A 13,400-nucleotide genomic window follows, 5' to 3' on the forward strand; every position below is an offset into this window, starting at 1 on the left:
GTTTAAAAAACACCATGTAGTCACAAAAAAATAGAAAACGGTTACAAATATCCCCGTGCAAATCACCCGTTTGATGATGACGATGCCCTCCTGCGTAGTCTTGTCCGTGACGATGTTGAAGTTGTCGCTATCTCCGACCACGCTGTATTCCATCTCGGCGTTGCGGTCGACGTCCGGGTCGTCGGCTTTAATCCGGCCGATGGCGGCGCCGATCTCCGCCGACTCCAAGGCGGTGATGCGGAAGATGTCTGAAACGGGTCGTGATTAACGCGAGGTCATCTTACGGTTCCTTTTATGATTGGATTTTATAAGAGTTTATCGTGAGTAGATGTCCATTTCATTTGATGTGGGAGGGTGGCAGCGAACCTCCCACTTCAAATGAATTGGACATCTTGGATGTCAGTTATACAATCAATAAAATCAAATTAGGCGTTGACAGAAAATCCAGAGACTTTTGGAATCGAGACTTGTGCTGCAACGATTAATCGATTAACTGGAGGAACTCGATTAGAAAAAAACTTCAAAACAAATTTTGCTGCTTCGAGGATTTGTTTAGTTAGAGTGGCGTTGGAATGGTTTGTTTTGAAAGTGTGTTTAATTTGGGTGGATACGCTGCACTCTAGTGGCAACAGTGAATATGGCTTAAGGCATTTAACATGGCTGAATGCAGCTGCTCCCTGTTAAGACCAACATAAGATAAGCTTCCGTTTCAGCTGATATGTTTTTATTATGCATTCGTAATGTAGTTTACAGGTAAATTTAGTGGGGGAGTTTTCGGCAATATGTGTTTGAATGTTTTTTTGTTTTTTTTTGTTTTTTTTTTAATGAGCATTGTAGTTAGCAGTTTATAGCATTTAAACTAGTGGCCTTTGCTATGCAAGTTAGCCAGTTGTTCTTATGTTGTACTAAGGTCCTCATTTATTTATTTTTTACACCGTCTGAGGCTAAGCTCAGGTAATTTATTTTAAAATGCATTTATTGCTCTTGTGAAATGAAAATGCAATTCTGCTTTGTTTGAAGAAACACTTAGGAATTTTATTTTGTATTTGCATTTAACTCATTTGCTCCCAAAAACGTATGAATCCGTTCTATTTTTAGTTGTTTCAGTGTCCTAAAGATGTATTTATACGTCTTTTACATTTTTTTTTTTTTTTTTTTTAAAAAGACATCTCTGGGTCCTGATTCAATTGAGCTCCAAAGCGCAAAGCTGAAAATCCATTTTAAAGCAATAAAACTGGGCACTGGAGGGCAGTAGCGCATTTGGTAAGACCCGCAACCCTATTCAACGGCAATGAGAGGCCGAGCCGCAAAGCCAGGGCGCCGGCGGAAGACGACTGAATAGATGCCAGGCGGCAGACACTGAACAAAACAACCGGTAGGACACCCGGGATGCCAGCCGCTGGACGACCGTGCAGAACGACCAGGACCACTGGATGCCGTTGAACCCGAGCTGCTCGTGAGCAGAGCCCGCAGAGACTCAAAAAAATTGATCTTTTTGAGACAACGATGAGGGAAAAGTTTAACCGGCTTTCGCAGCCACAATAGTGTCATCTTTCAGTTAGTTATGTGTAAATAGTTACTTTGCTATCAAAAGCTCTATTAGTGTTGTTGTCTCTATTATTTTGTAAAAGGAAAACATTATTCAGATGTATGGGATGTAACTAAAGCAAAAAATAGCTGTGTTAAAGTCAGTTATGTTTGAAATGTATGCTTTCACAAAAAGATCAATTTCTCCGTTTTTTTTCATCAGAAATTGGAAAATTGCTCAAACTAAGCTATTTTCTAACGCTGATTTCTAAAGAATGGAAAAAGATATGAACTCACTATTTTTCTGCTGAAAGAAGAGAGTCTAATCTTTCTTTTGGTGGGTTCCATGTTTATATAGCCATCGAACAGTATGTTCTGTGGGCTTTGCAAAATCAGTCAAAATCCAGTAAAACGGCCGGGAGCGAAGGGCCTTGCTCGGGTGAAAATGGCTGGGAGTGAATGAGTTAATTAGAGTGGCGTTACAATGGTTTGTTTTGAAAGTGCATTTAGTTTTATTGATTTGGTGGATACACTGCACTCTAGTGGCAACAGTGAATATGATATGTCATTTAACATGGCGGAATCCAGCTGCTCCCTGTTAAGACCAACATAAGATAAGCTTTTGTTTGAGCTGATGTTGTTATTATGCATTGGTAATGTAGTTTATATGTAAATTTAGTGTTTTTTGTGGCAATATGTGTATGAATGATTTTCTAAGAGCATTGTAAAAAAAAAAAAAAAAAGTTTATAGCATTAAAACTAGCAGCCTATGCTATGCAAGTTAGCCAATTGTTCTTTTGTTGTACTTAGGTCCTCATTTGTTTATTTTTTTATATCATCTGAGACTAAGCTCAGGTAACTTATTTTGATATGCATTTATTGCTCTTGTGAAATGAAAGTGCAATTCTGCTTAGTTTGAAGAAACACTTAGGAGTTTTATTTTTTATTTGCTTTTAATGCCCTTTTGTGCAATCTTTCCAAGCCTTTGTTTTACATTTCCTATCATTTATTCTGCAACGCATTAAATGTTCCTAGTAAGATTACTAGATTATTCAAAATAACTAATTAATCGATTAATCAATTCATGAATTGGTATGGTAATGGTTTTGAGAGCAGTGGTGTTAATCTTACTTTAAAAAAGTAATCAATTACAGTTATGAATTACTTCTCCCAAAAAGTAATTGCGTGAGTAACTCAGTTACCTGAATGTCAGAGTAATTAGTTACTTGGCAAAGTAACTGGTGATAATTTTCATGTTTTTTTTCACACAAAAAAAATAAATAAAACATGAACAGGTCACAAGTTTTGGGGACAATTGGGACACAGAGGTATTGCGGATATTGTGATAACTAGATAGTAACCTTTGCTATGTGTGGAAGTCATTTAATGTTGTGAATCAACCGTTAAAGTTGTTAAAATTGCTAGTTTTAATTTATAGTTCCCTTCTGTCTACTTTCGACATGTGTAAGTTTTAAAACTGTTTCATCATTTAAAGATAGATTTAAGTCAATATTTTGCCGATTTAGGAGCATTTTAGATAAAAACACTAAGGTTCGCTAGGAAGTTTCTCTACAACAGAGCCTTTCTGAGAGGTCTACTGCTTTAAGATGGCGGCTGTTTACTAACGCATCTAGTTCTTTATACATGTTGCTAATGCTGTCGTGTCTGTCATTTGCATCTAGTTCTATATTATGTGATATCTACCGTAGCATCATGTAGGCGTAGTTTGTAGGCTATCGGCTGCAGTCAGGTATTATTGGAGCCAGCTAGCATCGAGTTTGCAACACCGTCACAACTCCCTTGCCTCCTCCCCACTCCTGCTCTGCTCTCTCATCTCCGTGAGTCAGTCTCTCTCAGACTTTTCTCGCGTCATTCAAACAACATAGTACCGCACGTCTTTCCCGCCTCAGTAACGGTAATGGCGTTGCCAAGATGAGAAAAGTAATTAATTAGATTACTCACTACTGAAAAAATAACGCCGTTAGTAACACCGTTATATCCTAACGCCGTTATTAACAACACTGCTTGAGAGGTACAACGCTAACTTGCTAGCGTTGCTAAAACACAAACCAAGCATGGAAACTTGGAAAGAAACTACATACAGTGGGTCAAATAAATATTTGGTCAACCACCAATTGTGCAAGTTCTCCTACTTGAAAAGATTAGAGAGGCCTGTAATTGTCAACATGGGTAAAACCTCAACCATGAGAGACAGAATGTGGGAAACAAAAAACAGAAAATCACATTGTTGGATTTTTAAAGAATTTATTTCCAAATTAGAGTGGAAAATAAGTATTTGGTCACCTGCAAACAAGCAAGATTCCTGGCTGTCAAAGACGTCTAACTTCTAATGAGGTCTAACGAGGCTCCACTCGTTACCTGTATTATGGCACCTGTTTTAACTCATTATCGGTATAAAAGACACCTGTCCACAACCTCAGTCAGTCACACTCCAAACTCCATTATGGTCAAGACCAAAGAGCTGTCGAAGGACACCTGAGACAAAATTGTAGACCTGCACCAGGCTGGGAAGACTGAATCTGCAATAAAACGCTTGGAGTAAAGAAATCAACTGTGGGACCAATTATTAGATACAAGACCACTGGTAATCTCCCTCGATCTGGGGCTCCATGCAAGATCTCACCCCGTGGCGTCAAAATGATAACAAGAACGGTGAGCAAAAATCCCAGAACCACACGGGGGGGACCTAGTAAATGACCTACAGAGAGCTGGGACCACAGTAACACAATGCGCCGCCAGGGACTCAAATCCTGCACTGCCAGACGTGTCCCCCTGCTGAAGCCAGTACAAATCCAGGCCCATCTGCGGTTCGCTAGAGAGCATTTGGATGATCCAGAAGAGGACTGGGAGAATGTGTTATGGTCAGATGAAACCAAAATAGAACTTTTTGGTAGAAACACAGGTTCTCGTGTTTGGAGGGGAAAGAATACTAAATTGCATCCGAAGAACACCATACCCATTGTGAAGCATGGGTGGAAACATCATGCTTTGAGGCTGTTTTTCTGCAACGGGACCAGGACGACTGATCTGTTTAAAGGAAAGAATGAATGGGGCCATGTATCGAGAGATTTTGAGTGAACATTTCCTTCCATCAGCAAGGGCATTGAAGATGAGACGTGGCTGGGTCTTTCAGCATGACAATAATCCCAAACACACAGCCAGGGCAACAAAGGAGTGGCTTCTTAAGAAGCATTTCAAGGTCCTGGAGTGGCCGATCCAGTCTCCATAGAAAATCTGTGGAGGGAGTTGAAAGTCCGTGTTGCTCAACGACAGCCCCAAAACATCACTACTCTAGAGGAGATCTGCATGGAGGAATGGGCCAAAATACCAGCAAAAGTTTGTGAAAAGCTTGTGAAGAGTTACAAAAAACGTTTGGCCTCCGTTATTGCCAACAAAGGGTACATAACAAAGTATTGAGATGAACTTTTGGTGTTGACCAAATACTTATTTTCCACCATGATTTGCAAATAAATTCTTTAAAAATCAAACTATGAGATTTTCTGTTTTTTTTTTTTCTCCACATTCTGTCTCTCATGGTTGAGGTTTACCCATGTTGACAATTACAGGCCTCTCTAATAGTTTCAAGTGGGAGACCTTGCACAATTCGGGGTTGACTAAATACTTATTTGCCCCACTGTACATGTGCTTTTGACTTTGTATAAACAACAGAATATCAACAACCACAATGGTAATACAACAATCTCCCATGTGACATATTAAAACACTTCCACCGTCAAATTGCAAACCAATAAGTTATGAATTCCGAAAAAGATGCTTACGGTTGGCGAAGCGCGGCGGGCTGTCATTGACATCAGTGAGGGTAATGTTGACCGTAGTAGTTCCCGAGAGACCCCCCATCTGTCCGGCCATGTCCTTGGCCTGGATCACCACCTGGTAGTTCTCCTTGACCTCCCGATCCATGCCCGGTAGTGCTGTCTTAATAGTGCCTGAGAAGAATAAGTACAGAAAAATACCCTCACAACACTGACACACTCTCTCCTCTGCTTTAAGTCTTTTCTCCTAATTAGCTTAGCGTTTAAAGAGACGGATTTGCAGGGTTAGCACCGTAAAACGTGTCTTTAGCGGTGCTTAAGAACGGGAGGAAGAAATCCTCATTCGGCGGGATGCTGTTTAATGTTCCGTCACGCTCTTAACGAGACCTTTTTATGGACCGCATACGAGCAGGGGCCTCACTGGCAAGGACGTGAGGGTCGGTTTGCTAGGCGTACCATTCTCGGAATCCACAGAAAAGTAGGGTTGGCCTTGGAGAATGCTGTAGACTAGCTTGGCGCTGTTGCCGTACGTTTGATCGTCGGCGTCCGTCGCTGTCACGGTCACCACGGAGGTTCCTGTAAAAGATGAGAAGAAAGATTATCTAAGTTATTGTTTGTTTATTGTTACACTAAATGCCTCCCACGTCAATCTTAGACAGTTCAGCCTCTTGGACTATGCCACTTTAACAGAAATTGTGTCAAAATTAAAGCCCACAACATGCTGCCTTGACATCCTTCCTTCAAACTTTTTCAAAACTGTTTTTCATTGCATAGCAGCAGACATACGTACTTCAGATTATAAATACATCTCTCCAAACAGGAGAGTTTCCACAGACTTTAAAAACTGCAGTAATAAAACCTCTCCTAAAAAAACCTAATCTGGATGCCTCAATCAATAGTAATTACAGGCCAGTATCAAATCTGACATTCCTGGGGAAAATTATCGAAGGGGTTGTGTTCGATCAGATCCAGACTTTCATGATGCAAAACAATCTTTTTGACTCATTTCAGTCTGGATTTCGGCCACAACACAGCACCGAGACCGTGCTTATCAAAGTCCTAAATGATATTCGTCGGAATACCGATGCAGGCAAATCATCTGTTCTGTTACTATTGGATCTCAGTACCGCATTCGAAACGATTGATCACAACATACTACTCAGCAGATTGGAACTGTGGGTAGGGCTTACTGACACTATACTTCAGTGGTTCACATCCTATTTACATGATAGGGATTTCTTTGAGTCAATCGGAAACCATCAGTCAGAATGAACCAAATTCACATGTGGAGTCCCTCAAGGGTCAATTCTTGGACCACTCTTATTTAACATCTATATGCTTCCCTTAGCTCAGATAATGGAACAGTATGACATCTTCTATCACGCCTATGCAGATGACACACAACTGTACATTTCTGTGTCCCCACATGATTATAGTCCCTTAGTCTCCCAGAGTAAATGCATTCATCAAATCAATGAATGGATGTGCCAGAATTTTCTCCAGTTAAATGTGGAGAAGACAGAGGTGATCATTTTTGGGCCAAAAAAGGAAAGGTCAAAGATAAGCAGGCAACTTAGCTCAATGTCACTTACAGCTACAAATCAAGTCAGAAACCTTGGCGTAATTATTGACTCAGACCTAAAATTTGATAGCCATCTAAAGTCCGTCACTAAATCCGCTTATTACCATCTAAAAAATACAGCCAGAATTAAGGGGCTTCTGACTCAACAAGACATGGAAAAACTTATGCATGCATTCATTTTCAGCAGATTGGAGTATTGCAACGGTATATTTGCGGGTCTTGATAAAAAATCAGTCAGGAAGCTGCAGGTAGTACAGAATGCTGCAGCCAGAGTCCTCACATATACAAAGAAGCTGGACCACATTACACCGGTTTTGAAATCACTACACTGGCTTCCAGAGAGTCAAAGGATAGACTATAAAATACTACTGCTCGTCTACAAAACACTTAATGGCCTTGGACCAAAATACAAGTTTGATTTGTTAGATTCCTATGAGACATCTAGACCCCTAAGGTCGTCTGGAACCGGTCTTCTGCAAGTTCCAAGAACAAGAACCAAGCATGGTGAGGCAGCATTTAGTTATTATGCTCCTCACCTCTGGAACAAGTTACCTGAATGTCTGAAGTATGCGCAAACTGTTAGCTTTTTTAAATCAGGGCTAAAAACGCTTTTGTTTAGAACTGCATATCTATAACTGTCTATATTTTTCAATCTACTTGTTTTCTATTCCTCTTGTGCTTATCCCCATTGCTGATTTCAGTTATTATTAGTCGTTGTAGTTTTTGTTTTATTTTTATTTATTTATCTTTATTCTATTTAATATTAAATGCGATTTTTATGTATAATTATATTTCCGATTTTGATTGTCTTGGTTTTTACGTTGTATTGATTTAAATGTGATTTTTATGATCTTCATGTAATGTACAGCACTTTCAATTGCCTTGTGTTGAATTGTGCTATATAAATAAATTTGCCTTGCCTTGCCTAAATTTGGAATTTAATCTTTAGTTTATTCAAGCCCAAAGTTAGCTGGGATTGGCTACAGATCACCTGCAACTCAAATTGCTGATAACTGCAGTGTACATTTGATCCACAAGAGTGCGCTCTGTGTTTGTTTCTTAACATGTTAAAACCTGTTAACCTCGTTAACAGACGGCTAAATGTCGGCTACGCATAACATTGCGGTTTAATGATAATCATTTTATTGGGCTTATTGCGTTGAAATGTCACGGCTGGAGAAGTAATGAAGGCTGCCTATTAGTTAGAGAGAAAAATATTAACAAATTAAAAAAAGAAATAGAGAGGAGAGGCGTGCTTTTTTTCCCAGCTCCATATCTTCCTCAAGGCCGCACCGCTAATGCCGTCCTTGGCATTCCGGAGACCTCCGCTGCCGCGTAGCGTGGGGGTCGCCGAGTCTCGCCGCATACTAATGAAGCCTTGAACATCTGTCCCACTTAGTGCCAGAACTGATGGCCGCCGCCTCTTCATGGCCGGCTGACTTGATGAAGCCCCGTGTTCGCTCCAAACTGTTTATTACCCGGCCCGATGACAAACGGCGACCCTGACCCGTCTCCACCCGCCATGGTGAATCCCCCAAACGAGCCTTTTTATTATTTGCCACGCAGATAATTGGCTTTTGATTGACCCCTGATTGTTCAATTGTATTCATTTGCTCTCATGTAATGGAGAATTTATTTATTTTTCATTTGGCATTGGTTTATACTTTATAGGCATACCGCTTATATTCAGGCCATTTGGTTTATTTATACTCGTAACGGAATGAAATGAGTGCGACCAAGCAAATCCTTAATTGGAAAGAGTGACAATCAGAACATAAAGCGCGTGGAGCGCCTATTAAAAATGGAAAATGACAGGGCTTGTTGTGAATGTTTAATGAGGCCGACCAAACACAAATAACTTGAATGTAACATCACGGCGACTAAAAGAGTGCAGTGACTTTTTAAAAAATTTTTTTTATTGCATTCATCGTTGCAATTTAATGAAAGAACACGAAGGAATAGGCTGCTTATCACAAGTGCCGCTTCACATCTTCTAATTCACAGTTTTTTTTTTTTCATATTTACTTGTGTTACGTGCTTCTGTAAATAAATGCATGAAAAATTTTACTGCAAAGCGTCGAACCTGTAAAATTACTAAACTCTTCTTCTTTCTTTCTTTCTGCCAAAAACGTACAGTGTTATCATTAGGGTTTTCCGATCATGTTTTTTTGCTCCCGATCCGATCGTTTTAGTTTGAGTACCTACCGATCCCGATATTTCCCGATCCGATTGCTTTTTTTTTGCTCCCGATTCAATTCCAATCAATCCCGATAATTTTCCCTGATCATATACTGTACATTTTGGCAATGCATTAAGAAAAAAATGAATAAAACTCAGACGAATATATACATTCAACATACAGTGCATAAGTACTGTATTTGTTTATTATGACAATAAATTCTCAAGATGGCATTTACATTATTAACATTCTTTCTGTGAGAGGGATCCACGGAAAGACTTGTGACTTTGTATACTGTGACTAAATATTGCCATCTAGTGTATTTATTGAGCTTTCAGTAAATGATACTGTAGCCATGCCTAAATGCATTATGGGAAGTGGAACCATGACTGTGCGTAGTGCTACCAATTATAATATCTTCTCTGCGTTGGGGAATAACATAAAGTGTTAAGAAAAAGATCAATTGCTAACTTGCTTCCCCACATTGCTTCCCATGATATTTCTAATCGTAGGGAGAGGGATTGTAAGGCTTTAGCCAATTAAAAAAAAGCCTCCAAAGGCTGCCAAAATTCACTCTACTCATTTTACGCTGCCTTTTATCTATCTATATCGGTAAAACGGCGCCATTACAGATTGAGCGCGACAATGCGTGAGTGGGTCGTGGAGTGCATGCATTAATTGCGTTAAATATTTTAACGTGATACATTTTTTAAAAAAGTAATTACCGCCGTAATCGGGATAAATTTGATAACCCTACCTTAAGCCTAAACTAAAGACACTGGATGAGTGTAACATATTATGTCTGTAACGTTAAATACAATTAGAAAACGATTTAATTAAAAAATATATATACATTAAAAAAAAGGCATGGCCGATATTTTTTTACAGATTCCGATACTTTGAAAATGACGTGATCGGACATCTCCAGTTATCATCATTTGACAATGACCTCAGGCACATTCAAGACCTACTAAATGACCCACAAATTTTCCATTTATTGATTTTCAATGGGGACCCACTAAGAAGCATTCATTGGTTGGCCCACAAAAAACATATACTAGTCCTTCTAAAAAAATAGCATATTGTGATAAAATTCATTATTTTCTGTAATGTACTGATAAACATTAGACTTTCATATATTTTAGATTCATTACACACAACTGAAGTAGTTCAAGCCTTTTATTGTTTTAATATTGATGATTTTGGCAAAAAAGTCAAGAAAAACCAAACATCCCAATATCAAAAAATGAGCATATCATGAAAAGGTACTCTAGAGAAGCTACTAACCTAATTATCTGAATCAACGAATTAACTCAAAACCCCTTCGAAAGATTCCTGAGGCTTTTAAAAACTCCCAGCCTGTTTCATTACTCAAAACTGCAATTATGGGCAAGACTGCCGACCTGACTGCTGTCCAGAAGGCCATCATTGACACCCTCAAGCAAGAGGCTAAGACACAGAAAAAAAATTCTGAGCGAAAAGGCTGTTCCCAGAGTGCTGTATCAAGGCACCTCTGTGGGAAGGAAAAAGTGTGGCAGGAAACGCTGCACAACCAGAAGAGGTGACCGCACCCTGAGAAAGATTGTGGAGAAGGGCCGATTCCAGATCTTGGGGAACCTGCTGAAACAGTGGAGTGAGTCTGGAGTAGAAACATCCAGAGCCACTGTGCACAGGCGTGTGCAGGAAATGGGCTACAGGTGCCGCATTCCCCAGGTCAAGCCACTTTTGAACCTGAAACAGCGGCAGAAGCGTCTGACCTGGGCTACAGAGAAGCAGCACTGGACTGTTGCTCAGTGGTCCAAAGTACTTTTTTCAGATGAAAGCAAATGTTGCTTGTCATTCAGAAATCAAGGTGGCAGAGTTTGGAGGAAGACTAGGGAGAAGGAAATGCCAAAATGCATGAAGTCCAGTGTCAAGTACCCACAGTCAGTGATGGTCTGGGGTGCCATGTCAGCTGCTGGTGTTGGTCTGCAGGGTCAATGCAGCTAGCTATCAGGAGATTTTGGAGCACTTCATGCTACCATCAGCTGAAAAGCTTTATGGAGATAAAGATTTCATTTTTCAGCACCTGCTCACGGTGCCAAAACCACTGGTAAATGGTTTACTGACCATGGCATTACCGTGCTCAATTGGCCTGCCAACTCTCCTGACCTGAACCCCATCGAGAATCTGTGGGATATTATGAAGAGAAAGTTGAGAGACACCAGACCCAAGACTGTGGATGAGCTTAAGGCCGCTATCGAAGCATCCTGGGCATCCATAACACCTCAGCAGTGCCACAGGCTGATTGCCTCCATGCCACGCCGCATTGAAGCAGTCATTTCAGCAAAAGGATTCCAGACCACGTATTGAGTGTATAGCTGGTATAACTAATTGAAGGTTGACTTTTTTTGTATTAAAAAACACTTTTTGTATTGGTCGGATGGAATATGCTATTTTTTTTAGATAGGGATTTTTGGTTTTTCTTGATTTTTTTGCAAAAATCATCAATATTAAAACAGTAAAAGGCTAGAACTACTTCAGTTGTGTGTAATGAATCTAAAATATATAAAAGTCTAATGTTTATCAGTACATTACAGAAAATATTGAACTTTATCACAGTATGCAAATTTTTTGAGAAGGACAAGTACAGTACATTGGTGGTCGTTATTTCCATCTTTATGAGACAGGCGGCGATGAGGGAAAAGTTTACCCCATCTGTTGCGGCCACAAGAGCGTCATCTCTCAGTTCAATAGTTTAGTTGTATGTTAATAAATTGTTACTTTGGACGCTAACTGATACATGCTAATTGATTGCTATATATACTCTCTCTCTATATATACATACATACATACATACAGTGGGGAGAACTAGTATTTGATACACTCACAATGGGAAAACCCGTTGGCAGTGTATCAAATACTTGTTCTCCCCAGTATATATATATATACATATATATATATATATATATATATATATATATATATATACATATATATATATATATATATATATATATATATATATATATATATATATATATATTTTTTTTTTTATATATATATACAGTACTGTGCAAAAGCTTTAGGCAGGACACCTGCCTAAAACTTTTGCACAGTACTGTATATTTTTATTATATTATGTATATACAGGATATACTGTATGTATATATTTTCCCCAAGTGGAAGCTTCCATGATCCTAATAAATTTAATAATTAAAAAAATATATATAGGAAAGTCAATTACATGCTATGACACTTTTGGCCACCAGGGGCCAAATCCGCTTATGCCTGGAAATGACAGTAAATCAACCCGAAGTCAACAAAATTTTCTAGAAATAGAATTTTCTTGACTTAAGCAACATCACATCAGCTTTTCCTACATATCCAAGCTAAATGTCCACTCACCGACGTCAGACATCTCCGGCACTCTGGCGAAGTAGATGTCCTGCTCAAACTTGGGCGCGTTGTCATTAATGTCATGGATCTTGATGTTGAACTCAGTGTCTGGCTCCAGTTCTTCGTTAGTGTTGCGATCCAGTACTTTGGCGTGGAGTGTGTACATGGCCTTTTCCTCGCGGTCCAGCTTCTTGGTGGCGTGGATGTCCCCCGACTTTTCGTCAATCAGGAAAAGTGTGCCGGCGCCGTCTCCCGTCAGAACATACTTGACAGTACCGTCGTCTTTGTCCATGTTGGAGTGCAGCTAGGAATAAAATTGAGAGGATTTTACCTTTCGAAAGAGAAGGAGCCCTCAGTGTGTTGACTTCACCTCAGCGGTCAGGTAGCAGAACATAACTCTCTCTCCAAAGGGTCACTCAATAGCATCTCTAAGTGTAATTCTTCTCACTAATTTGCAGCACTCCGCCATTTAAGTCATTCATCCTTTTGTATCAGACGATCACGTCGGACCGAATCAATGCGGCAGCGATTTGGAGGCAGCGGCAATGGCACTTTAAGCGCACATTACATCCCATAAAATCCCACAGAAGAGCTTTTTATGCTGCACTTTTCTTTTCTTCTTTTTGAGCCGCAGCTAGCTCTGATTTCGTCAAATTAGCACATCTCGCTCAAGGACATGGAACAATTCTCGACGCTTGTTTACGGCTGAGGCCGAGACTATGAAGTATGTCGTACGTGGCAATTGTGGAACATTTTCCCCTTAAATCATGCTTCTTGCATTTGTTTCCATTTGATTATTTTAGTTTATGGCCTACAAGTGTTTTCTGTTAGAGGCTGCATCAATGGCTTGTGACATCATAGGTCCCTTGAACTCAAATTTTAAACTATATTCTCAAAACGCTAGCTTAAACCTTTACTAAATGTCGTCAAATGAGGACAA

The 13,400-nt window shown here is 39.7% G+C and overlaps 1 protein-coding gene across 2 annotated transcripts in view; it reads right to left on the reverse strand.

The window, feature by feature from the left end:
* cdh10a (cadherin 10, type 2a (T2-cadherin)) overlaps positions 1-13,400 on the reverse strand; it is a 66,496-nt gene that overhangs the window by 17,358 nt on the left and 35,738 nt on the right. Inside the window, exons 3-6 of one of the 2 annotated variants that reach the window (XM_057823953.1) lie at positions 12,470-12,764; positions 5,778-5,897; positions 5,328-5,495; positions 67-248 (exon numbers count right to left, since the gene is read on the reverse strand). In XM_057823953.1, coding sequence (XP_057679936.1) covers positions 67-248; positions 5,328-5,495; positions 5,778-5,897; positions 12,470-12,764 — 765 coding nt within the window. The remainder of the gene's footprint in view (positions 1-66; positions 249-5,327; positions 5,496-5,777; positions 5,898-12,469; positions 12,765-13,400) is intronic. The other variant, XM_057823954.1, reaches the window with a different exon arrangement.

The sequence above is a fragment of the Corythoichthys intestinalis genome, chromosome 20 (genome assembly GCF_030265065.1).
Source record: "Corythoichthys intestinalis isolate RoL2023-P3 chromosome 20, ASM3026506v1, whole genome shotgun sequence".
NCBI classification, from domain to species: domain Eukaryota; kingdom Metazoa; phylum Chordata; class Actinopteri; order Syngnathiformes; family Syngnathidae; genus Corythoichthys; species Corythoichthys intestinalis.